The following is a 23,237-nucleotide window of genomic DNA, read 5'->3' on the forward strand; positions in this document are numbered from 1 at the left end:
AAGTGCAAAACATGTCGCTTGTCACGGGATAAGCCCCATTCGGAGGGGGAAGCGCATTTCTCCAGACACAAATCAAAGGATGATTGCGCTGCGTGTCCTCCTCAGGCCTCCCAGACAGAGGAACACAACAGCAGGGCACGACTCAAAGCCACGTGAGGACAGCAGCTACCAGTTTCAATACGTCCCACTTTCGTGCATTTCCCCCTCTCCCCGTTCCTACTCAGAGGGGCGGGGCCGGCTTCTGTCTGGCCGGAAAGGGCCTGGGCGCAGGCGCCCCCACTTCCGGCACAGCTTTGCCAGAGGTTCTAACGCGCGGGCGCGCGGAGGGGAATGGATGACGTCACGGAAAGCGGCGGGAGGGCTTGTGTCGGGCATGCGCAATAGGCCGGTTTCGCAGACTCGGAATCCAGCGCGTTGAAGGGGTTTTCCCGTGTTGCGGCGGAGCGCACGGTCCTCGGCGTGTTCTCAGCAGTTCGTGCGAAACTGGAAGGCGTTTCTGAGCGCGCGAGCCTGCAGCGGAAGTGGAAGCAGAACGTACGTGTGTGAGAGAGACCTGCCTCATTTAACAAATCACTATAGTATGCCCAGGACAAGATGTGGGGATTGGAGGTAGCCCATCTTTGGAGGGTCCGACCGTCGACTTCGGCCGGAAGGGGAAGGCGGGGCCCGCAGAAGTAAAATACAGCCCTCCTGCAGTTCTAACAGGTTTTATTTATTTACTCTTACGTCTCAGGGTGCAGTGGTTGTAAGTCCACGTTCTTGTGTATTTTAGTTTAATCAGACCGCTATTCCTAGTTATTGGCGAGAGGGTAAGAGGAAGCTGGCAACGGAAAGAGGGCATTTGGAACCTAGAACTTTATCTCAGAAGTGGAATTTTAGGTGAAGTGGAATTTTAGGTGAAGTGCCCGGAACTTTGCCAAAGACAGCCCTGCCGTGTCTCTGGCCCAAACTCCTTAAAGTTTGAATCCAAGAAGGTAATTTACAACAGGTAAAATTTATGAGAAATCAGAGAGAATATAAATCTAGCCGTGAGGCCTGAAAAGACACATGAATATGGGACTAAGGGAGACTAACTCAGCCATAGAAATGAGGGAGGATTGGTGATCCCATCTTGCCTGCTCTGTATTAGCATTTCAGAGCAGAGGGAGGGACAAAATGATAATTTGGAAGATGCTGTAAAACTTAGGGAAAAGCTGTTGGCAGGTTTCCTGGTGTGTCACAAGCTGATGTTAACAGTCCCCTGCTACTGCTTTGTTTGTAGGCCCTTCCTCAAATAACTGGAGCTTGCAGATGCGGTCCAGGGGAGGGAACTACGGCTAGGTAAGGAGGCCATGCTTGATGTTGCTTCCAGATCCCATGTCAACACCAAGTCCTCAGATGCTGGTGGCAGCGGCTCAGCGGACCCTGGGCATGGGAAAGAGACGGAGCCCACCCCCAGCCGTCTGCCTTCACCTAGCTGGAGAGGTGCTGGCTGTGGCCCGGGGACTGAAGCCAGCCCTGCTCTATGATTGCAATTGTGCAGGAACATCAGAGCTCCAGAGCTATCTGGAGGAGTTGCAGGGCTTGGGCTTCCTGACCCAGGGACTTCACATCCTTGAGATTGGAGAAAACAGCCTGATTGTCAGTCCTGAGCACGTATGTCAGCACTTGGAGCGGGTCCTGCTTGGTGCCATAGCTTTTGTGGATGTTTCCAGCTCCCAACCTCACCCTTCTATTTGCTCCCTGGACCAGCTTCAGGATTTGAAGGCTGTAATGGTTGAGATCATCACACATTTGCAAGGGCTACAGAGGGACCTGTCCGTGGAAGTCTCCTATAGCAGACTTCATTCTTCAGATTGGAATCTCTGTACTGTGTTTGGGATCCTCCTGGGCTATCCTGTTCCATATACCTTTCATCTGGACCAGGGAGAGGACAACTGCTTAGCCCTGACCCCACTACGGGTTTTCACTGCCCGGATCTCGTGGCTGCTTGGTCACTCCCCAGTCTTGCTCTATTCCTTTAGTGTCCCAGACAGCTTGCTCCCAGCCCTGAGGGAGATTCTAAACACTTGGGAGAAGGACCTTAGAACTCGATGTAGGACTCAGAATGACTTCACTGACTTGAGTATCTCCTCTGAGATAGTCACACTGCCAGCTGTGGCTCTCTGACTTCAACTCCTCTCTCATGTAGAAGATACTCAGTAAGTGATCAGCTCTGTGTTAGGAATAGTGTCTCAATGACCACTTCTGAGCATCTTGAGAAAACTAGGGAAAATTTCTGTTATCAGTTGTTCACATCTCAGTGGGCATGGGAATAGGTGGTAGTGGCATTGGCTATACATCTATGCCATTTCTATACTAGGGAGTCCTCTTGACTGAGCTGAGATGTCTGTTCATTTTTCACTGGATAGGGGATAGAAGAAAGATTGTGGAGAAGGGTGGTGGAAGTCAAGTAGTCTATTCTTGTGTGGTGGTTGTAAATATACCTGCTCTAGTGGGTAATGTCTGCCAGAACGTAGAGGACTAGGTAAGTTTTACTGCATGTTTATATACCACCAACTGAATTGGACTAGGGAGAGTAGACCAGGATGCTCTATTGTCTTATGTTTTGTGATGTGATGTGTCATTCAGGGGTAAACTATGAGTTCAGAGGAACAGAAACTGTAAGGTGAAGTTTATTTTACAGTAGGTTAAAAAAATAATAACAAAGTCAGAAATCTCTGTGGGAAAACCCACACTTTAAAGTATGTAAACATTTGGAGTTTTTTGAGTTTCTTGCTTCAAATTTTCACCCAAGCAGTTGTCCTAGGTGATTCAGATCATCAGGCTGTCTTTGTTGGCCAGGAACACTGCCAGTGCTATAGCAATCATTATCATCAGCATTGAGAGCCATTGGCCACATTGCCTCTGTGAGAAGGGAAGGAGAGAAAGAGAAAGAGGCCATGGGTTGTTTGGAGAAGATACAGACAAAAATAATCCTCCTTCTTCCCATTCCAGCCCAGTGGAAAACCTTGGGTCAGTAAAGGAGAAAAAATCTTTTTATATCACTGTCTCTCTCACTTGGTCACTTCCTTTGGGATAAGACCACTTTACTGCTGGTCACTGGTCCCTAAGCCAGGATCACTGGCCTAGGGAACCATACCCAGTGACAGCCAGATACTTAAATACTGGTTAGAGTAATCAAGGATGGAAAATAACACAGCAAAATTATATTATTCTCTATTCATATTCCGTAGTAGTTTTGCTCTTCTTCTCTCACCACTAGCTCATAATAGGCTAAAAGCACACCATTTCATACTTTAGCTAATAGTAGGTCTCTCCCTTTAGGCTCAAGAGTTCCATGAAAATTAGGCTTGGATGCACGAGCAAGTGTTTCCTGACACTTGTTATACTCAAGTATATAAACCAAGCTGAATGGAACAGGCTAGCCTGACGTTGGTATGGGCTGATAAACTGTCTGCAAGATTTGGCTAAAGGGAGACCTTTCCCACCATCATTCAGGGTGATACGGGAGGATAGACCCTCTTACTCTGGGAGGCGGCCGTGGGCTCTGGTTCAGCTCTTCTCGACAGTGCTGCAGCTTACGCAGGCAGGAGAGGTACTCGTCACTGAGGTTGTCTAACTCCAAATGCAGTTCCTTGCACTGGAGGGAGAATACCACCAACATCATCACCACCAGTTTATTCTGGGACAGAGCCCAGGTCAGGGAGAGGGCCCTATGTGAGTTACCCCTTCATTTGGAATTTTTACCACCATCCTCCCGTCCCAGCCTTTACTCAGAGATTTTAGTTTGTCTTCTGGCTGTCTTACTTCATTTGCCTGGAACGTGTTCATTTAAATGATTGATTATAATGGGTAAGATAATATTATATATTGTGCATGTCAGTGCTTTCATGTGATTGAGTATGTGCAAGTACTCTGTAAATGGGGACACCAAAAGATGAAGTTCTTATAGCACAAAAGGCCTGGGTGTGGTCTTAGGACAAGCGTCTTCATCAGGACCTAGTTGAGTTGCATGTGGATACTTCCATAGGTTTCTGAGTATGTAGATGGAAAGAGTTTGTTACTTAAAAGACACCATGTAAAGTTTTAAGATAACTCTATGTAGGACAAAGTTTGAGGAGTTAATATGTTTATTAAATGTGTTTGAGTTTAGGCTGACTTTACAAAAGGTAACTATTTAATAAAACCTTGCATAATGGTCTGTATGAATGAAGAAGGAAAAAGATTGACAAGTTAGCCTGAAAACAAAGACATTTTATCTTTATAAAAATAAATGAATACCTGCTGGCATCCAGTCACAATTTAAACTTGGAAATCTCTGCTCCCTGGGGCTGTCTCCCAGCAGTTTTGCCTACCATTGTGGTGTGAGCCTCTCACTGTCTTGAGGTCACCGTCTCACCTCCTTTTCCTTGGCCTGGAGCTGCAAAGTCTTCTTTTGCAGCTGGTCTCTGAAATCCCATTCTTTCTCCTTCCCTGTACCCTCAGGTTCCACTTCCTTATGGGAGGGCTTTGGATTCCACACAGGCAAAGCCTGATCTAAAAAAGCAGCCAGATTCTCAGTGATACTGTGGTCCACACCTCTGAGGAAGGGCCCTATCACTGAGAGAAGTCTGGAGGGAGGGGAAGAGAAGGGAGGGAATGAGGGAGGTCCTGTCCCTGACTAGACTGCATGGAGTAGAATTTTCTGACTTTATCCCATTGGGACCCTGCTCAGCCTTGACACAGAGCTGGAATTTGAGCCGCAAGGTTGGCCTTTTACTTTCCTTTGTATCCCTAGTCCCGTATAATGGCAGATATTTCTAGAGAATACTTACTAATCCAGTTTTTTTTGTTGTATTTCTGGGGTAGGTTTGCTGGACGCTTCAATAGAACTAACCCCTTTCCCTTTCTGTTCTTGAAATAAGAACAGAACAATGAGAATGGCTGTCATATAGAATTCATCTTCCTGTGGTTAAGGATGGTTTCTGAGTTATGTGGCTGTCTTAGTGTTGGTGAAGAGAGCACTGAACTAGGAGTCAGAAATTTTAGATTGTTGTCTTAGCTGCATCCTTAATTTTTATGACCATAGACTTTCATTTTCTTGCTTGTGTTATGTGGGTGTAATACTTTCTGCCTTATATTTTACGTGGTGATTGTGAAGAGGAAACAAAACCCCACTTGGAGTGGATCCATGAGGAACCTTTGCCCCCCACCCCCCAGATGCATGATGAATCCTTCTCAGGGAGTTAAGGTGGTAGACTCTTGAGAGCTAAGAATGAGGTGACTGTTGCGTGCAGCATGGTGCGGAGGTGTTTTGGAAAGTCAAGTGTAAAAATTGACATTAAATACTGAGTTCAAAATCAATTTATTGAAATGTTTAACACAGACATGTTTTCAGAGAGAGTAGAAATTCTTTTCACAGTTTATGTACCTCTCAGGTTAACACTAACTAGTTGGAGTGTTCTCAAAACCAATGATCAGTCCTTAAAAAGCTCCGCTAGATCCCTGACCTGACAGATTCCTAGAACTGCATGGGACGCCAGGAGGTCATGTAGTCCATCCCTCTGCCTCTAGGCAGGCAAGGAACCACCAGTATCTTAGAATTTGTGGAAGCAAATTTGCTGACCTTTCTTTGTTAAGAGTTTCTCCTGTTCTTGAAGCTGTAAGGATTGATCCTGAAGCAGACCTGCGGGAAAACACAAGGAACTTGTCTGTACTAGCATATTGACTGTAAACAGTGTCTTTTTAGAACTTTGCTACAAACCTTAATTATTCAAGATGTTCCCATCTGTCATTGGTTGAATTGTGTACCCTCAAGTTCATGGGGCGGGAGGGGGTTCCTAACTCCTAGTACCTCAGAATGTGACCTTATTTGGAGTTGGGTTCTTTACAGAGAAAAATCAAGAATTTTAGGACATCAGAATGGACCCTAATCTCATATGACTGGTGTCCTTGTAAGAAGGGGACATTTCAACACAGACCTGCATAGACAGAAGACATAAGAAGAAACATAGGGCAAAGAAGGCAATCTGCAAGCCAGGAAAAGTGGCCTGGAACAGATCCTATCCTCAAAGCCCTCAGAAGGAACCAGCCCTGGCAACACCTTGACCTTGGACCTCTAGCTTCCAGAACAAAATAAATTTCTGTTTTTTAAAGTCACTCATTGTATGGTATTTTGTTATGAATACATTGTCCTTATGTCTTTTCCTTCCATGTCTTTACCTTCAAGTCTCTGCTTAAATGTTACCTTAGAAGAAAGACTTTACCAGATGACCCTGTATGAAACAGCAACTGTTTTCCCTTTAATCTGCTTTATTTTTCTCCATAGCAGTTATTACTACCTCACACATTTGTTCATAGAAACTCCATACTTTTTATAGAGCTTAGGCTTCATTAGGGAAGAAACTGTGTCAGTTCTGTTCAGCACTATATCCTCAGTGTGGATGTCTAAAGTGCCTGGTGCTTGGTAGGGACTCAGTAGATAAGTATTAAATAAATGCAAGGTTTTGAAGTGACTCCTTGTCCACCCAGCTCCTGCTCTGTAAGAAGGTATTAGTAGTGCTCAGCATTTACTGCTGGTTGCCTTTCTCTTTTAATATTCGTTGCACAAAACTTCTCTGTTGGGGTGGCAGAAATTAAGGTGCTGGGCAGCCTGCCGAGTTATTAATTGAATTAGGTTCTCCAGGTTTTCAGCAATGGCCAATATTCCCTTTTCCTCTTTGGCCCCAACAGATAGTTTTGAAATGGACTGAGGCATATGTAGTGTTGAGCTGATTTTCTGAACTATTCCTAGTGACAGAAGTCTATATGACATACTCACGTATGTAATAAGTTACAATGTATGAAATAACTGGCTTAGAAAACCTGTTTTTTTAAATCTGAAAACCGAGGGAAATGGCAATTCTGGGGGAAATTCAGGTGGTTGTCATTGGCATCAAAGGAGAAAAATAGAAAAGAAAAACACCAGGCTAATATTAACTTGTGAAGAGTTATGTAAATGACCTCTCACTTCCCAAGAAGGTTTGAAAATGCACGAAAGTAGAAGATATGTCCAAGACTGGGCCCCAAAGCCCTTTGTGTGGCAGGACCCTCCCCCCTCCCCCGGAGCACCAAAGAGCCAGCTGTGCTACTTGAAGATCTAGAAAGGGAACTTACTCTGCAGCTGCTGTACTTTGGCCACCAGGGCGAGTTTCTCCTCCTCTGACCTCTTCAGTTGGTCTGGAAATGAAATAATGCAAACTGAAATACACAAACCTAAGACTTCATGAACCCGACACCCAAGAATGGGACTTAGGTGCTGTCCTGTCTCATGCGTATCAAGTGGAAATTGCTCTTTATTCTACTTGTCCTAGTTCTGAGAAAGGTAAACCAGATCCCAAGTGCCTTGGACTTTATCAGCATCGACAACGTCAGGTTGAATTAAAAGTTGTATTTGCACACAATTTGGTCCTCTCAGCTGACATAGAGGCTGTGATGGGAAAGCTTGACTGTGCCTTGTGTTTCAACTGACCTTTCCCTTTCAAATTAGAAATGCAGCCTTGGCACATGCGACTGAAGAAGAAGTGCTGCGATGTGGCTCAGAGGGATGGGCCAGAAAAGCAAGCTGATAACTACAAGATCTGCTAGTGCAGTGCAGTTAATTTTCAGTCTTGGATGATTAAAACAGCCTGGCCTGTCTCTCCAGGTCAAATGAAATACCAAAGCCAACCAAAGACTGAAGCTGCTTCTCCACCCAGCTTCCTTTCCTGGGCTTACTGAGCCAGAGGCCTCCGGGGAGAAGGGTACCTTGTAGATGCAGAGTGTCCGAGCTGTACAGGTCTCTGTCCCCCTGCAGGTGTTCAATCTTGGCCTGCAGTTCCTGGTGCTCATTCTCCAAAAGTCGCAGAGCCTGGTTCATCTGTAAGTCTCTACTGTCTGCTCCCTGTAAGGAAAAGGAGGGCCCGACACAGAAGCAGGTGAGTGCTGGGGTGGAGGTTGGGAACAGATCACACGGAAGAAGAAAACTAGAATTTTAGAGATAGGAGTATTAGGGAATTGGAAGAATTGGGATTTTCCCCCCTTCCCTTTGCTATATTCCTCACATTTAAACAATACGTTAGACTTCACTATTCTCAAGGGACTCATTTGAGTAATACCCAAATTAAAGAACACCAAATCATCCCTTTTCTAGGTGTCTTCACATTGTCTTTACTTCTCCTTCTAACACTGTCAAGTTTTTTTCTTTGGTAGGGCCATTTTTCTCAAAGAATTAAGGTTAAAAAAAAAAAACCTTCATGGGGAGCCTGGGTGGCTCAGTCAGTTAAGCATCTGACTTCTACTGGGGTCATGATCTCACGGTTCATGAGTGAGAGAGCGAAGGTGCTAGGAGGAAGAAACTACAAACTGGAGATGCGGCTGTGTGCACTGGCCAGCTGGGTCCATGCCTTCGATAAGACTTGCATGACCTGTCTTATTAGTTTGGCCACTGACGTTTCTGATTCAGTAAAATTATAAAGGTAAGTTTTTGATGTGAGTCTTCAGAATTTCAAACCAAGTAAGTAAAATCTGTGAAAAAAAAATCATTAATATTTACGAAGGCTGGTATGTGCCAGGCATGGAGCTAAGTGCTTTGTATGGATTATCTGATTTAATTCAAAGATCCCAACAAACAATGAAGGTACTATTATTAGCCTCCTTCTAGCTTGTATTTTTAAAAACACTGGGAGTACTGGGGATCGTTCAGATCTCTGAAACTACAAACATTTGAAAAAAGGGAGATGAGGAAATGGAGGCTCAGGAGATCAGTTAAATTTTTACAAGGTAACGCAGGTTAGAAATGATGGAACCCTTGACAATGCCAAGGGTCTACAGTAATTACTTAAAAATCACACTGGCAGGATGTTCGTTAATACTCAACCTATAAGTAAATTAGTGACCTTCCTTCTGAAGTGGATGCTGTGCTGCGGTGGGGTGCAGAGAGTGGGCTGACAGTAGGCTGATGAATATTCCAGTCCAGCCCTTTGCATTTGGATAGTGTCATTCAATGAACACTTAAGTTTGTTTGCATCAGCAGGGCAGACGTCCTTGCCGTCCTTGCCGAACTTGCAATTGGATTTCAGGGTCCTGGCAGTGAGTCAGATCCCAACTGGCCAGTGAGTGAGGAACTGAAAGCCAGATGCTCTCAGCTGCCTTTGGAACCCCGATCTCAGCAGCAGCCTCTCTCCTCACTGCCGTCACTGCCCCCAATAAGTCGGGCCTCCTCTCCCCGCATCCCAGCCCCAGAGCCTGGTACCTGCAGTTTGGACTGAAGCACATGGAGTTGGCTTTCCAGCTCTCTGTGCTGGGCCCCCAGGCTCTTCCAGTCCTCCTTCAGGGCTTCGTACTGGCTCCTCCACTCCTCACACTTCTGCTCAGCCAGAGCCAGGGACCGCTGGGGGTGGGGGGGTCAGACAAGCGAGCAAGAAGAGGGTGCCTCGGGGTTCCAGGGAGTTTTGCAGCCCGGCCGCCTGCTGCCCTGAGGCCTCCCTTCCCCCCACCCCAGGGTCCCTACCCCCAAGGAGTACACAGCGTGCCCACACCTGCGTGCTCTGCAGTTGCTGCTCTGCACTCATTTTCTCCTCCAGCACTTTCTGCAGTGACTCCTTGGCTTTCTGCTCGTAGCTGTTTTTCTGGTCTTCCATCTCCAATAACACCTTTTTCATTCCCCAAGGGGAGTATTTCTGTAAATTTAATGCAATTCAGCAAATACATATTGAGCTTCTGTGTGCTGAACCCTGAGCTGGGATAGAGATATGAAAAGCATTGGGTCCTTGCCCCCAGAGCAGAGATGCCAGTAATCTGGTGGACCTTCTTCCAGGCTGGAGGGGGTCAGGGAGAGGGTTCCAGGTGATGAGGGAGGTAAGCAGGGATAACACACAGTATTCCAGGTGTGGTGAGTATCCCCTCGGTCTTCCAGGAGTGTTTCAAATTCAACATTTCCAAACCAAAATCATCTTTCTCAACCACCTTTCTCCTGGGTTTCTTATCTCAGTGACCAACATCATCACCTGCTCAGTCCCCCAGGCCTGAGACCAGGGAGTCATTCTTGATTTCTCTCACTTTCTCCTAGTAATAGGTTGTTCCTTGAGCTTTGTCAAATCAAACTCTTTAACAGCTCATATCTGTCTTCTCCATATTTCCTGTCACCTCCTTAGTTCAGACTCTATGGGTCAATGCAATATTTTCTCTGTCTTCAAGCCTCGTAGCTGATCATGTCACTCCCTGTTTTAAATCTCTCAGTGACTAAGGATCAGGTCCACATTCCTTGTCATGGCTCCTGCCTATAAGCTCAAACTTTGATTCCATGCTGCTTCTACCCAAGCTGAATTGCTTGCAGATCCCCTAAGCATTATGCTTTTGGGCCTCTGCTTTTGCCCATATAGCAATGGCCTACCTTTTTCACCTGGTTAACCTCTATTCATGCTCCGGGTTCAGCTCAAGAATCATGTAAGGTCTGATAAATCTTGACCAATCACCCCTATCCCTCAACTCATTATGGGTTAGGTATCTTTTCTTAGTGTTCACATAGTATCCTCTGTATGTCTCTATCTTCCCACACTATTGACTCCTCTTTCTCCCTCATGGGATTGTAAGCTCCTTCAGGTTAGGGAGCAAGCTTTTTTAAATTTTTTTAATTCTTTTTTATTTGTTGTTATTTTAAGTTTTTAAATGTTTATTTATTTTTGAGAGAGAGAGAGCTGTGGGTGGGGCAGAGAGAGGAGGAGACACAGAATCCAAAGCAGGCTTCAGGCTCTGAGATGTCAGCACAGAGTCTGACAGGGGGCTTGAACCCACGAACTGAGATCATGACCTGAGCTGAATGCAGATGCTTACATACTGAGTCCCCCCTTTTTTCAAATGTTTGTGGTTTCAGAGATCCGAACAATCCCTAGTACTCTCAGTGTTTTTAAATGAATACATTTGCATTTAAAAAATTGGCTTCAGGATTTTAAAAGAGAGCCACTTTCCAAATTCACTTAGGGTCTTGCCCTCCCCGTCCCATTCATCATCTTGCCCTGTGATTCTGGGGAAGGCAGGAAGCTTTTACTGTCAATTCTGGGTTACCCCACTGTATAAACAGCAGTCCAGATAATGCACATTTAGGGATCAATATGAAATCATTTCCATTTAGCTTTGGGTCATCTGAGAATTTGAATTTAAATGTGAGTGGGTCTTATGTTCTTGGAGTTCTCATTAGAAGCCAGATCTGGGAGCTACTGGGTGACGTCCTATATGGGTACGTCCCAGTTAGTGGCCTTAACCATGCTGGCCAGCATTAGCCCCGCCCCCTCCCCCAGATTGAAAATCAGTAGACTGGCATTCTGGATTATATGTCTGTATTTATTAGCTTTGTTGGCATTATTTAGTTAATAAGAGTCTGACAGGCCATACTGAAAAAATAAAAGTTGTGGGTCAGCAAACCTGTATATAAACTCTGTTCCCCCACAAGACTCCAACCATCCATCCAATCTCCCTAACTCCACATGCTTCACCTCATTCTCTTATCTGACATCTCATCACTTGTCATTTCTATCTCTTGTAATCCAAGAGCAGGTGAATGGAGAGTTTACTGAAGATGGTAACAATGCCAGAGAAAAGCCAAGAGTCATAGCCTTTTACTTTCTCCCAGGGATTGCTACTAGACAAAAGTTGGTCATTAAATGGAAATCATTTTGTAAGACTTATAATATCTAACACTTCTGTTCAAAGATTGGGACCAGTGAAGGTCCATCTGGATGCTATGAATCTTTACCAAGGGCTTCTCCCTACAGCTCCAGGTATTTCTAAGGTTTCCCTGGTTCCTTCTCAGGGTACAAAGGGAAGGTCACCAGGAAAAAAGGGAGAAGAGAGTGAATTGGGGACCAAAATGAAAATGGCAAAGCCAACACTGGATGAGTAGGAATGAGTACATTCAGCTTTGTTGGGTGTCCTTTCTAGAATGTAGGATCGAGATTCAAACATTCTCTTTTAATTCTAGAGTCCTGGGCTGAAAGTGTCCTCCAGAATGCTTACCTGGGTACAGGTGTACAGCTGGTTTTCCAAAGATCTCAGTTTGCACTTCAATTTGTCTTCATTAAGCTGGCCCTGGAGCAAATGGGATGAGTTAATTAGTCTGGGCCAAACTATAGCATGCAAAGAGTTTACTTCTGTTTTCCCAGCTTACTGCCTAGAACATGGTCTGTACTCAAGCAACGTTTGTGGAACTGAACTCTTTCAGGAGGTAGGGAGGAGGAAAGATGTCAAAGGATGTTTGGGGGTCTTTTTTTTTTAATTTTTTTTATGTTTTATTTATTTCTGAGAGAGAGAGAGAGAGACAGTGTGAGAAGGGGAGGGTCAGAGAGAGAGGGAGACACAGAATCTGAAACAGGCTCCAGGCTCCAAGCTGTCAGCACAGAGCCCTACACAGGGCTCGAACCCATGAGCTGTGAGATCATGACCTGAGCCAAAGTCGGACGCTTAACCTACTGAGCCACCCAGGCGCCCCAGGATGTTTGGGGATCTTTTCTTCTGTCTCTGGAATAGGAGAAGGAAGAATCAGACTGACCCCTAGTCTTCTCTGGGAAGAGGACCTTGAGGTCCTCTATCCAATGGCTCAATGTATCATAGTAGTTCACTTGAAGGAAATCTTCTAAGCTCTTCTTTTCTTTCCTCATTACCGTTTTCTCCCGTCTGTCTAGGCACTTCTGTATTCCTCACTCCCTCAGTAATGTATAAGGATCTTTACTTCTTCTTCTTTTTTTTTTTTTTTTAAGTTCTCAGTTAGTTTATTAATCCTCTCATGGAAAATCTGCAAAAGCACCAGATAGTCACTGCAGAATCTTTACTCCTTCTCTTGTCCAATCTCCAGCTCACTTTTTGCCAGCACCAACTTTGGCTTTTGCAGTTCCCCTGACTTTCTTCATTCTGTTCTTGCGTTCCTTTCGCTGTTTTCTGGATGTCTTTTTCTTCTCATACAGGCCATGTCTTGCAAGTCTATGTTTGGGTTCATTTTTCTTTGCATAATCCAAGGAATCATAAATCATGCCAAAGCCAGTTGTCTTGCCACCTCCAAAATGGGTTCTGAATCCAAACACAAAGATGACATCTGGTGTGGTCTTGTACACTTTGGCTAGTTTTTCCCGAATCTCTGTCTTAGGTACTGTTGCCTTTCCGGGGTGAAGAACATCAGTGACCATCTGTTTCCGCTGAAGTAGTCGGTTGGTCATGAACTTCCTGGTCCGGATAGTTACTGTGTCATTCATGATGGCGGCAGAGCCTAAGGATCTTTACTTCTAAAGTATTGGCCAGTAAGACTAAAGGGATCTCCACATTCCCTCCCTTACCTCCATCATGGGCTGAACTGTGTCCCCCTTCTTTCTCCCCTCTCCCCAGATTTATACGTTAACGTCCTAACTCCTAGGACCTCAGAATGTGATAGTGTTTGGAGAAAGGGTCTTTAAAGAGATAATTAAGTTAAAATGAGGTCGTTAGGGTGGGCCCTAATCCCCTATGACTGGGGTGGCCTCATAAGAAGGGAACAGAGCACCATATGAAGACACAGGAGAAGACAGTCATTTGCAAGCCAAGGATAGAGGCTTCAGGAGAAACCAACCATGTCAACACCTTGATTTTAGATTCTAGCTTCCAGAATTGTGAGAAAATATCTTTTGGTTAAGCCACCAAAACTGGTATTTTGTTATAGCAGCCCTAACAAACTAACACCTCCCCTTCTTACCTCCCTCCTTCCCCTAGCATACTGGACTCAAGATGAGAAATTCTTTAAGAAAGCAGGGCATGGAGGAAAGAGATCAAGTGAGGCAGGGTGTGTATATGTGGGGTGGTGGTGATGGTGATTAATGGGCTTCCCAGAAAACCACACATAAGTGGAGTCAGTTTCATGGTATTTTGGACATTCCAAGAGGGATGCGAATCTCAAGGGGAAAAGCAGGCAGGAAGAGCTTTATCTGTTTCTCAATTTTTCAGTATTTTAACTGAGCAGCTAACAACCTCCTTGCTTCTTTGTTCTTTCCTCCACCTGTAGTTGTCTCTTTTTATCATGGCAGGGTTTTGTTCTTCCAGTCCTGAGTCTGACTTAAGTTTGTGAGAGGTTCAGGGAAAGGGGAGGGTGCCATCAATGAGAGCTGGTTTCCCAGAGAAAAGGCTGTGGGTCTCTAACAATACCGTTTTTCATATTCTTTTTCTGGCTTTTTTCCCCTGCTAGGCCTTGCTGGACACTTGGGAGGTCTAGAAATTACATTTCTCTTCTGGGTTTGAGATGCCATGGCCCCTCTCAGGTGGCTTGGGTGTTTGGAACCCTCATTATGTTTCTGGTCTCTAATGGCCTGGGTACAGAGGAGGGGACTCTGTTTTGAGGTCTGTCCCCTTCGATGAGTTTCAGGGCATCTTGGCGGGGGCAGGAAGTGGTATCTCACAGCTCCTGTTTTGATCTTGTTTGGCTGATTCTTCTAACCCTGGGAGCCAGGGGGCACCCCCACCCTTTCTGCTTCCTGTGTTACTCAGCTGGGCCTTGCAAAAGCAAAAGGCTTTGCCAGAAATAATTTTTCAAAGTGTCTCCTGCTATTAATGTTTTTCATAATGTCTCGTGTGAGAGCTGAGAGTCCAGGATTTGGCATCTACAGTAACCACAGGGCTTTGGAACAGATAAAAGAGATGGACAAAGACTTCTATTGTTCTGGGCTTTGGAGTAATTGGTAAAAGGGCTGCATTCCCCTGAGTGTCCTCTTTCACTGTCAGTCCACAGGTCCTGAAAGCAACTCCTTCTGCACCCCCATTTCCTGGTTCAGATCTCTGCATTTTCCTGTGCCTAAACTCTTGCTGCAGCAGAATATAATCAAACCAAGTTTAAGGTGTACCTTGTAGTTTGGAAAGAAAACAAAGAAGCCCAAAGCGTTACATCCTTACATTTCCCCCCATCTCCACCCTTTTTGGGTAGCTCCTCTCTCCTTCCTCACTGTGGTTTTAATCCAATATTTTGCCTCTTCCAACTGTTTTTGTGTTTTAGCTATACCCCAGATTACTTTTCCATTCACAATGCAATAAAAGACACTGCAGGATAGCCCTTTCAGTGGGGAGGAAGGGCCACCCAAGTCTGGGGATTGAAAAAAATCTCTTGTCCACAGCTCTACCTTCCCAGACTCCCTGAGGCAGGGAAGAAAGTTGTAGCCAAGTTGTTGCAAATGGGGCATGTAGTTTCCTGGTCTGAGCCCCAGCTACCCCGACATGAAACCCAATGGTACAACATGTGAGAAGAAGCACCCTTAACAGGCCTACTGTGGACGTTTTTTTGGCAATTGCCCTCCCCTGCCAAGAGCCCAGGGCTCAGAGACAATGGTCCCCCCTGATTGGAAAAGGGAGCAGGGTGGAGGCCGTACACACCTGGTGCTGGTCTGAGGGCTTCAGCTCCTGCTTCTGCTTGGCTTTCCCCAGCCTCTGATCTGTTCTCCAGAAACCCTACAGCCACACCGCAGAAGCGCCAGCCCACAGCTCATCTGTGCTCTAGCAGAGGTTACTTAGGGCTTGCAGCCAATCCCCCGCTGTGCTGTCATCTCAAGATCTTGTTTCCACTTTGCAGAACTTATAACCCAACTGTGCCCCACTCCTGTTTTGACATTGCCCAATACTGAGAGCCTGCTTAATTGACTGCCCAAATCATCTCTCCTCTGAAGGTCGGACCCAGCTCAGGAGTATCAGCACTGCCTCAGGCCCCATCGCATCCAATAGGCCCAGAGTTAGCTTGGAGGTGGAGACAATGGAAGGAGCTCATTCTTGGGACTCTCACAGAGTTTGCCGTGGGCTTCCCTGTATGTGCAGCTAGGAGATTCAAGACATGGAGGCCAAGTGGAAAAAACAAAAGGTCTGAACTGGGCTGAATGTCAAAGTCCCCGTTTGTGTCACATTCTTCCAATTGGTTTTCCCAAATACCACAGTCTGGGGCTGCCCTTTTATCCAGGCTGAGGCCTCCATGGCGGGGTAGAGGGCTGGATGATTTTGTCTTGGGGGAAGCAAGAGCCCTTAACTGACAAATCTGACTATTTTTGTTAAAAACAGGAAGCTAGGGTGTCGGTGGGGAGGAGGGAGAAAAAAAGGGTGGGTGTGCAGAGGGACGGGAAGAAGGGAGGGAGAGAACCACAACCCGAGGAGCTTCTGCTCTCCTGCCCTCCCCAGTGTGGAGTGAAGCTGCCCACAGAGGTGCCCTGGGAAGTGTGTCCGTCCCCACTGAGCTCCAATGACTTGGGTTCTGTCTGCGCCTCACCGCCTTGAGCATCACCAGATATTTCACGGCTTCCATACCCACCCAGAGCCCAGGTCCTCACTGTTGTCAGAGACCATTTCAAAACACAGATCAGATTGTTCGTTCTCAGCTCAGTTCAGCAACTACTTCAGCCAGCGCGCTGCCCAAACGATCACAACTCCACAGCTCCTGACCGAGCTGCTTTTGAGGATGGACGGAATCTTGCTAAGTGTAGGACTCTCAACCTGAAAGCAGCGCCCTCCCGGCGCTACCCTGCGGGAGCAGTGTTTCTCACGCTGGGGGTAGTGTGTGTTCACGTGGACCTGTGACACATACGCTTTACCTTTAGGAAAGAGTCTCTATGTTATTTAAGTTTGACATACCCCATCAGAGGAAAAAGTTTAAGCTTCATAATTCCAGAGTCTTCAGAACTCCTCTGACATGATTTCTTCATTTCAGCCAAACTCAACTGCACCCAATTGCTTGTTGCACAGAGGCCTTATAATCATTCTCATTCCTTTGCCTTAAATCCCTTTTCCTTTCTGCTTTTTTTTTCCCCATCATCATTCCTACTTTTGCAACTGGTGCGTCCTTCCAGGCCCAGCTAAAGTGGTCCCTTTCCTTTGGAGCCTACCTTGTTCCACCTCAGGCAGAATAATTGCCTCCTTCTCTTTCCCCCGTGTCACTTTGTAGAAACCCCTGTTAAGGCTTTATCACACTGTATTTGTGTTATTTACTATGTGTCTCTCTCTTCCTGGCTGATACATGAGCTCCTCAAGAGCAAGAACCCTGCTTTTTGTCCCTGGAGCACAGGGCTCAGCACATAGTTGAAACTTAATCAAATGTCTGTTGAATAAATGAGATGATCTCAAATTAGTGCAGCACCGGAAACCACCCGGCATGCACAGCTGTCTGTCTCAGGCTCCTGCTCTGCTGATGCAAATGACCTTCCTTAACTACCAGGAGCCCCAAAATACAGACACTTAAATCCTGGTACAGTGATATGTAAGGAAGGAGGACCAAGCTTAGGAAGTCTCTTTTACATCACTGTAAACTTCTCAGCTTTGTCCCACACCCTCCCATCCCATCTCTCTGTCTAAATACGAGCCATCTATGCTGTGGGGTTAGATGTTCATGGAGGCTCGTGAGTTCATGCATTCTCTTTGTACTCGGTGCTTTATGCCCCAGAGGCATAAAGTAGCTCCCTGAACATAGGATAGTCTAGAGGGTTTCAATGTGGTGACTGAGGACTCCTAGGAATTTCTGAGACCTTTTCACTGGTCCTATGAGGTCTTCCCTTTTCCAGCTATGTTTCTGTAAGAGGCTGGATTTTCCTTCTTCCGCTTCAACCAAAACAATGTTTTGCAACAGATGGAATGCAGAAGAAAATATGTGAATCTAGCTATCTTCAGTTCAGACTTTAAAAAGATTTGCAAAAGTAAAATGATGTTACTCGTCTTACTATTTTTTCAAAAAATATACCTACCTTTCATAAAAATATGTAATTTAGATTCATATGTAATGGGTTTACTATTTTTATTTTAAAATTTATACACATTTTGAGAGTCCTTTTTTCATTTCTAATGTAGTAAACCCTAATATGGTAAATAGGAACAGTTCTTTGGGGTTTTCAATACACTTTTTAAAGAGTATAAAGCAGTCTTGAGATTAAAAAGTTGGAGAGCCATTGCATTAGATTGTATCATGCCTCTGGCCTGTGCTATATTTCCAACCTAGAATATAGTTCCCACTTCCACATTTGTTTGGAAAATACTCATGTAACTATAAATACTTCCCTGTTTCTCCTCTTCTCTGGAGTCATTCCTTGCTTCTTGTGTACTATTATATCCTGAAAACATTTATTTCTGCATTATTTAGGCATCTATCTCCCTGACGAAATTATAAGCTTTCTAAAAGCAAGAACCCTGACTAATTAATCTCATTATTTCCAGTGCTCAGTACAGAGAACATGATCTATGAATATTTGTTGGATGAATGGACTAAAATAAGGAGGTCTGGACTTTAGTTTCATTTCTGCCTCTAGCGATGTGACTTTGGGCAAGTCACTTGACCTCTCTGACACTCAGTTTCCTCATTGGTAAAATGAGAAAACTTAGACTATGTAATCTCTAAGGTCCCTTCTCACTTTGACATTGATGTCGAAACTGAATAGTAGGTGCATGATGGCTTAACATTAATATTAGTGTGAATCCCATATAAAAATAGTTGACATTTACCACAGTCCATAATAGCAACTATTGGGATTTTCTTCCTCTTCTTCCAACATGTTAAGAAATGGGAATTCTTTACCATTTTGGTTCTGGGTCTTCCCTGGGTGTGGAGCAGCATCACCCCAGCGAATGACCCTGGATTTAGCTGAGCTTTCCCATGTATGTAACATGTTTGCCTCTTCAATAGTGAGAAAACCCCTTCTCTTGCTGGGGTGGTATGGAAAGAAGAATGAGATGGCCACCCACAGAAGACCATAAGCTCTGTTCAAACAAAGATTTCATTCCCTTACCTTCCAAGAGCTGTCAGAAGCCCTTATCAGAGTGGACAGTAGGTCTTGGAGAATCACCATTTTCTGTTTTAGAACCAGTTCCCTTTGGAGAGCTTCCTGGGGGGCAAAATGCAAGAAGGTAAGATTAGATTAACCTGAAAAGAGGAGTAGATGGGTAGAGGAACTGAGGGGAGAGTTCACATGATACTTACTTTGAGGTACTCAGAAAGCTGGATGATTTCCTAGAGAGAAATAAAAAGGCTATTCAAGAAGACTCTAGGGGTGCCTGAGCCCCACCTCAGACTCTACGCTGACAGTGTGGAGCCTGCTTGAGATTCTTTTTCTCTGTTCCTTTCCTGATTGTGCGCTCTCGCTCTCTCTCTCTCTCTCTCTCTCTCAAAATAAATAAATAAGCTTTAAAAAAAAAACTTAAAAAAAAAAAAAAAGAAGGAAGATTCTATGTTCCCTGAAATCCTGGAACATGGAACCAGAGCCAGGACTGGCTTGTATGGAGTAAATTTCTTCCTTGGCTCAGTGTCCCTCCAGGCCCCTGTGTCTTTGCTCATCCAGGAAGAAGGTGCCTCTCCATCCCAGCTGTATTTACCGTAGAATTCCAGAATGTCAGAGCTTGGAAGAGCTGATATACCATCTGAGTCAACCCCTTCAAAGTGAGGATTTTCTTACCTTATCTAGAACTGCAACTCCATAACTGGGAAGAGAAGAAATAAAATAAAATGACAATGGGTCAAAGAAAAAATCACATCAGGAGGCAGTGGGTCGATTCCTTCTCTGATCTCTTCTGAAGAGCCAGTAGGGTGGGGAAGGTATTCCTTTCTCTCCATTAAGGCGGACATGGAAGGTCATCATGCTCCTCCACACACTGGGTGCAGGTTCAAGCAAATCTTATAAGAGAGGAATGGATGGGATGTAAGGAAGCTGGGGACACATGGAAGTACTCACCTGGTTTGCTGACTGGCATCATTCTTAATTTTTGGCTGGACTTCTTCTGTCTTTGTCTGAGTGCCTGAGCGATGGAGGATAAGGTGATTCAGAACCCATGGAGGAGGAAGTGGGAAGGGAGAGGGCCTCTCCACTGCCAGCAAGCTGAGCCTGCTGTGGTAAGGTTTTCTGCAGGCCCCAGCGAGGGAGGGAGGCTCAGCTCTTACCACGGTGGTACGTGGGTGGCTTCTTGATGGGAGAGTCCTGTGATGAAAGTCCCCCAGCCTGGGAGGGGAGGTCAGACTGATCCCTCCAGGTGCTTGAGGGAGGGTGAGGATGGTGGGTTGGTAAGGCCTCACAGCTGGTCCCTGACACCTGGAAAGCAAGTAGGAGATGTTGAAAGCCTAGAGCTTCTTAGAGCATGATTCCCCAGCTGACTGCAGAAAGATGAACCAATGATCAAGTTTCATATCTAGAAAGCCAAAGTAACCCATTCCAACCTTCAGACTACAAAGTTGCCCCTGCTCCCACCCTCCCGTGTCCTGCCTGATGGGTATGGTCCTCCCCAGACCAGGTAAATGAGGAGCTGGGCTCGTCTCTACTTTCTTTCTCTAGAATCCCTGATCTACTTTGGTTTCAGCCGTTTACACTGTCAGTATGGACTTGTCTGAGAGTGAGGAGGTCTGGGTTAGATCTTGCCTTTTCTACTAGGTCTTGGTCTCCAGTTTGTGTAATGAGTGTGTATAATGTGGATGATCTCCCAGGCCCATTCCATATTGGAAAGGTGGTTTCCTTCCTCTCAGTAAAAACCAGAACACTGCTGAGCTTTTGTGTGAAGAGAAGGTAGAGCAGGAAGGTGTAGGGAAGGGTGTGGTGCTAGCCATCACAATCTCATCTGCTCTTTTTTTTCTTTTTTCTTTTTTAAGTTTATTTATTTATTTTGAAAGAGAGAGAGAGAGAGAAAAAGTATGAGTGGGGGAGGGGCAGAGAGAGAGTGGGAGAGAGAAAGAATCTCAAGCAGGCTCTGTACTATCAGTGCCGAGCCTGACATGGGGCTTGATCTCATGAACCATGAGACCGTGACCTGAGCGAAAGTCAGACACTTAACTGATTGAGCCACCCAGGTGTCCCTCTTGTCTGCTCTTTTTATATTTTCCTTATACAAACTCAAAAGTTCTATGATTATAACAGAACACTAAAAGGCTAAGAAATGCCTGTGGTATCCAACCATGCAGACTGACTCAATCTCAGTAAAACCTTAAATAACCAATAGGCATAGTTAAAGTTTTTTAGTTAAATGTGTTTTCGTTCTTTTTCTTCTCCTTAAAAAAATTTTTTTTAAAACAAAAAGCTTTAAGAAACCTTCTTGCCTTAGAAAGTACACAGTTGGTTTTATTTTACAATTGGGTCAAGGATCATTTTTGTGAACAGCACCTTCTATTGTGGCTAACAGATCCACTGGTTAAGAAGCCCTGACTGAACTTCTGAAACTCTGGGTTCGGAACCAAGCCAGGCACTTCCAGGGAATACAGCAGATCCAGCCCTGCTGTCAACATGCTCACAACGTGGATAGGAAGACACAGATGGTTTGCTGGCTGAGATCATCTCCTCATACCCTGATTTTTGCCAGCACTGCTCCTTCCCAGGCCAGAATGATGGGTCCTCTAAGTATTATTGCACAATCTTAGAGGATTTATGACCCCATAAGGACCACAGAGAGCAGAGGTGGCCTGGAGAAGCCAGAGAAAGCTTACTGTACCAGACAAGACCTTCGCTGGGTGAATTCAGTACAAATGGAATGGTCCAAGTGAAAGAGAAAATGTAGGTGGGCACAGCAGGAGAGGGGTATGTGTGTATTTCTGAGAGGGGTCACCAAGAAGATGGGCCTGTGTCCCTGGCATACAGTGAGCATTCAGTAAATATTTGTGGAATGCTGGATGAATGAATGGCTGTAAAAGATATGTATAGATTGCCTAAATTTGAACTCATAACTAGGAATTAGCAATGGACTTGTTTTTTAAATTATTTTTTTTTCTTCTCTAAAAGGCAAATGCAAAACAAAACATAGCTAAGCAAACAAACAAAGACCCAAACAACAAAAACCTCTGAATGAGTAAGTGGCTAAGGGAGACTACTTTATGACTGAGGAAGAAGGAACTTAATTTAAAATCGCCTTTCAGTGGGCTTGAGCCCACCCACATGCCTGCCGCCCTCCAGAGCAGTGTGTCCCTTGACATGACCCACCTGCCGCCGGGGAGAGGACGAGATCCTGTTGGCCCAAGACAAGGGCTCCCTGAGGTCAGTTGGCTGGCCTGGCCGCCTCCAGGGACTGCGCTGCGTGGCCCTGGGGCTCTGCGCCCTGCCTTTCTCCTCCACCTGCAGGTTCCTCCTCCTGAAGAACTCCTGCTGTCGTGCTCTCCGGAGCTGCTCTCTCTGCTGGGTCCTCAGCGCCTTCCCCACCTGGCGGCAAGTGGTCACATTGGGGCGGCAACGGCGGCTTTCACGGGTCTCTTGCCGGCGCTCACATTTGGCCTCATAGCTCTCAGCCCACCGGGCCAAGCCAGGGGAAGGCCTGGGGTCCAGGCCGATCATGATGACCTCCTGAGCACCTGTTGTGCTTGGCTTCCAGTTCCTGGAATAGCTGCCTGGGTCTGCCAAATGCCAAGAGGGAGGAGAAGGGGAGGGGTCAGAAGATGGGCAGAAAAAATGACTATCTCCCGGGACCAGGGGGCAGAAATAGCACAGCGTCCCATGCATGTGGGTTAAAAACGGGGGAGGTGATGGTGTCAAACTGGGAGTCAGGACTCCCAGGTCCAGGCTCCTAGATACTAATTTCTGCTTTCCTCTGGCCTGTGTTTCTCCCTCTGCAAAGTGGAAAGATCTCTCTGGCTGGCACTTCTTCCTTGACCTCCCTTGATCTCATCCTGCCTCTAAGCCAGGAATAATTGATAAAAATTGTCATGCATGTATAGCTTTTTAGATAGCAGATAGGGATGTGCTTATTTTCCAGAGACTTCTAGAGAACCAGGTAAATTGGCTCCCTGTTCTCCAGTCTAAAAGAAAAGCCAGTTTCTTTACTGTTCTCTTGGCCCAAGTTGATGCAGAAATAGGTGAGTGACTCTTGTTAAGTCCTGGAGGGATAACCAGGGATAACCAGGTGTGGCCAGTCCTTTGACCAGCACCCACTGGCTGTCTTTTTGACCCTTAGTGACTAACTTCTGAGCCTGGTCCTGGGCATGGTTTAGGAGGGAAAGCTCGTCCTAATTTCTCCAGTCATGAAGTCCTGACTCTGGTCCACTGACATCCACTTCCAGCCCAGGACTGGGCCCTGACCCTCAGGAGCAGATCAACTTAAAGCAGTATCAGCTGAGAACCTGTCACTTGTCCAGTGTTGACTGAAACCCATTTCAGAACTTCCAGCTCAATAGCTCTCCAAGCTGAAGGTTCCATGTTTTAGAATCTCCTCCCTGTTAGGGTTAAGTTTGCCACCAAGTCAGCTCTCCTTGGCCCAAACACAGATTGCACCATCAAAACCAGCAACCACACGAATTACACCTCAACAAGGCTATTACATACAAGAAGGAAACA

The 23,237-nt window shown here is 45.6% G+C and overlaps 3 protein-coding genes across 8 annotated transcripts in view; 1 reads left to right on the top strand and 2 right to left on the bottom strand.

The window, feature by feature from the left end:
* Window positions 1–23,237, bottom strand: part of TRAF3IP3 (TRAF3 interacting protein 3) — a 36,209-nt gene that overhangs the window by 10,032 nt on the left and 2,940 nt on the right. For 2 of the 5 annotated variants that reach the window (XM_039230140.1, XM_039230141.1), the window contains exons 2-16: window positions 21,894–22,300; window positions 19,877–20,024; window positions 19,671–19,734; window positions 19,395–19,419; window positions 18,923–18,952; window positions 18,732–18,827; window positions 11,992–12,063; window positions 9,519–9,659; window positions 9,233–9,370; window positions 7,747–7,882; window positions 7,117–7,179; window positions 5,588–5,647; window positions 4,382–4,518; window positions 3,509–3,622; window positions 2,637–2,886 (exon numbers count right to left, since the gene is read on the bottom strand). In XM_039230140.1, the coding sequence (XP_039086071.1) occupies window positions 2,794–2,886; window positions 3,509–3,622; window positions 4,382–4,518; window positions 5,588–5,647; window positions 7,117–7,179; window positions 7,747–7,882; window positions 9,233–9,370; window positions 9,519–9,659; window positions 11,992–12,063; window positions 18,732–18,827; window positions 18,923–18,952; window positions 19,395–19,419; window positions 19,671–19,734; window positions 19,877–20,024; window positions 21,894–22,241 (1,665 nt within the window). In that variant the 5' untranslated portion in view covers window positions 22,242–22,300 and the 3' untranslated portion in view covers window positions 2,637–2,793. Of the gene's footprint in view, window positions 1–2,636; window positions 2,887–3,508; window positions 3,623–4,381; window positions 4,519–5,587; window positions 5,648–7,116; window positions 7,180–7,746; window positions 7,883–9,232; window positions 9,371–9,518; window positions 9,660–11,991; window positions 12,064–18,731; window positions 18,828–18,922; window positions 18,953–19,394; window positions 19,420–19,670; window positions 19,735–19,876; window positions 20,025–21,893; window positions 22,301–23,237 lie in introns of those variants that run through there. The other 3 variants (XR_005528067.1, XM_039230143.1, XM_039230144.1) reach the window with 3 other exon arrangements.
* CUNH1orf74 (chromosome unknown C1orf74 homolog) lies at window positions 400–6,085 on the top strand. Of its 2 annotated transcripts, XR_005528068.1 has the most exons (3): window positions 400–534; window positions 1,262–1,320; window positions 5,855–6,085. XR_005528068.1 is itself a non-coding variant. In XM_039230146.1 (2 exons), exon 2 carries the CDS (start codon window positions 1,339–1,341, stop codon window positions 2,146–2,148), a length of 810 nt encoding a protein of 269 aa, XP_039086077.1. In that variant the 5' UTR covers window positions 403–534; window positions 1,262–1,338; the 3' UTR covers window positions 2,149–2,659. The 2 variants fall into 2 exon arrangements, 1 of the variants encoding a protein (XP_039086077.1); XM_039230146.1 differs by lacking the exon at window positions 5,855–6,085 and having other exon boundaries at window positions 403–534; window positions 1,262–2,659.
* Window positions 12,729–13,245, bottom strand: LOC120230539 (40S ribosomal protein S24-like). Its single transcript, XM_039230147.1, has one exon. The coding sequence runs from the start codon at window positions 13,218–13,220 to the stop codon at window positions 12,828–12,830; it is 393 nt and encodes a 130-aa protein (XP_039086078.1). The 5' UTR covers window positions 13,221–13,245; the 3' UTR covers window positions 12,729–12,827.

The sequence above is a fragment of the Hyaena hyaena genome, unplaced genomic scaffold, assembly GCF_003009895.1.
Source record: "Hyaena hyaena isolate Hyena2069 unplaced genomic scaffold, ASM300989v1 scaffold_43, whole genome shotgun sequence".
Lineage (NCBI taxonomy): Eukaryota > Metazoa > Chordata > Mammalia > Carnivora > Hyaenidae > Hyaena > Hyaena hyaena.

Excerpts from the sequence above, each read along its gene's own strand:
- CUNH1orf74 (XM_039230146.1), top strand. The coding sequence starts at position 1,339 with ATGTTGCTTCCAGATCCCATGTCAACACCAAGTCCTCAGATGCTGGTG.
- LOC120230539 (XM_039230147.1), bottom strand. The coding sequence starts at position 13,220 with ATGAATGACACAGTAACTATCCGGACCAGGAAGTTCATGACCAACCGA.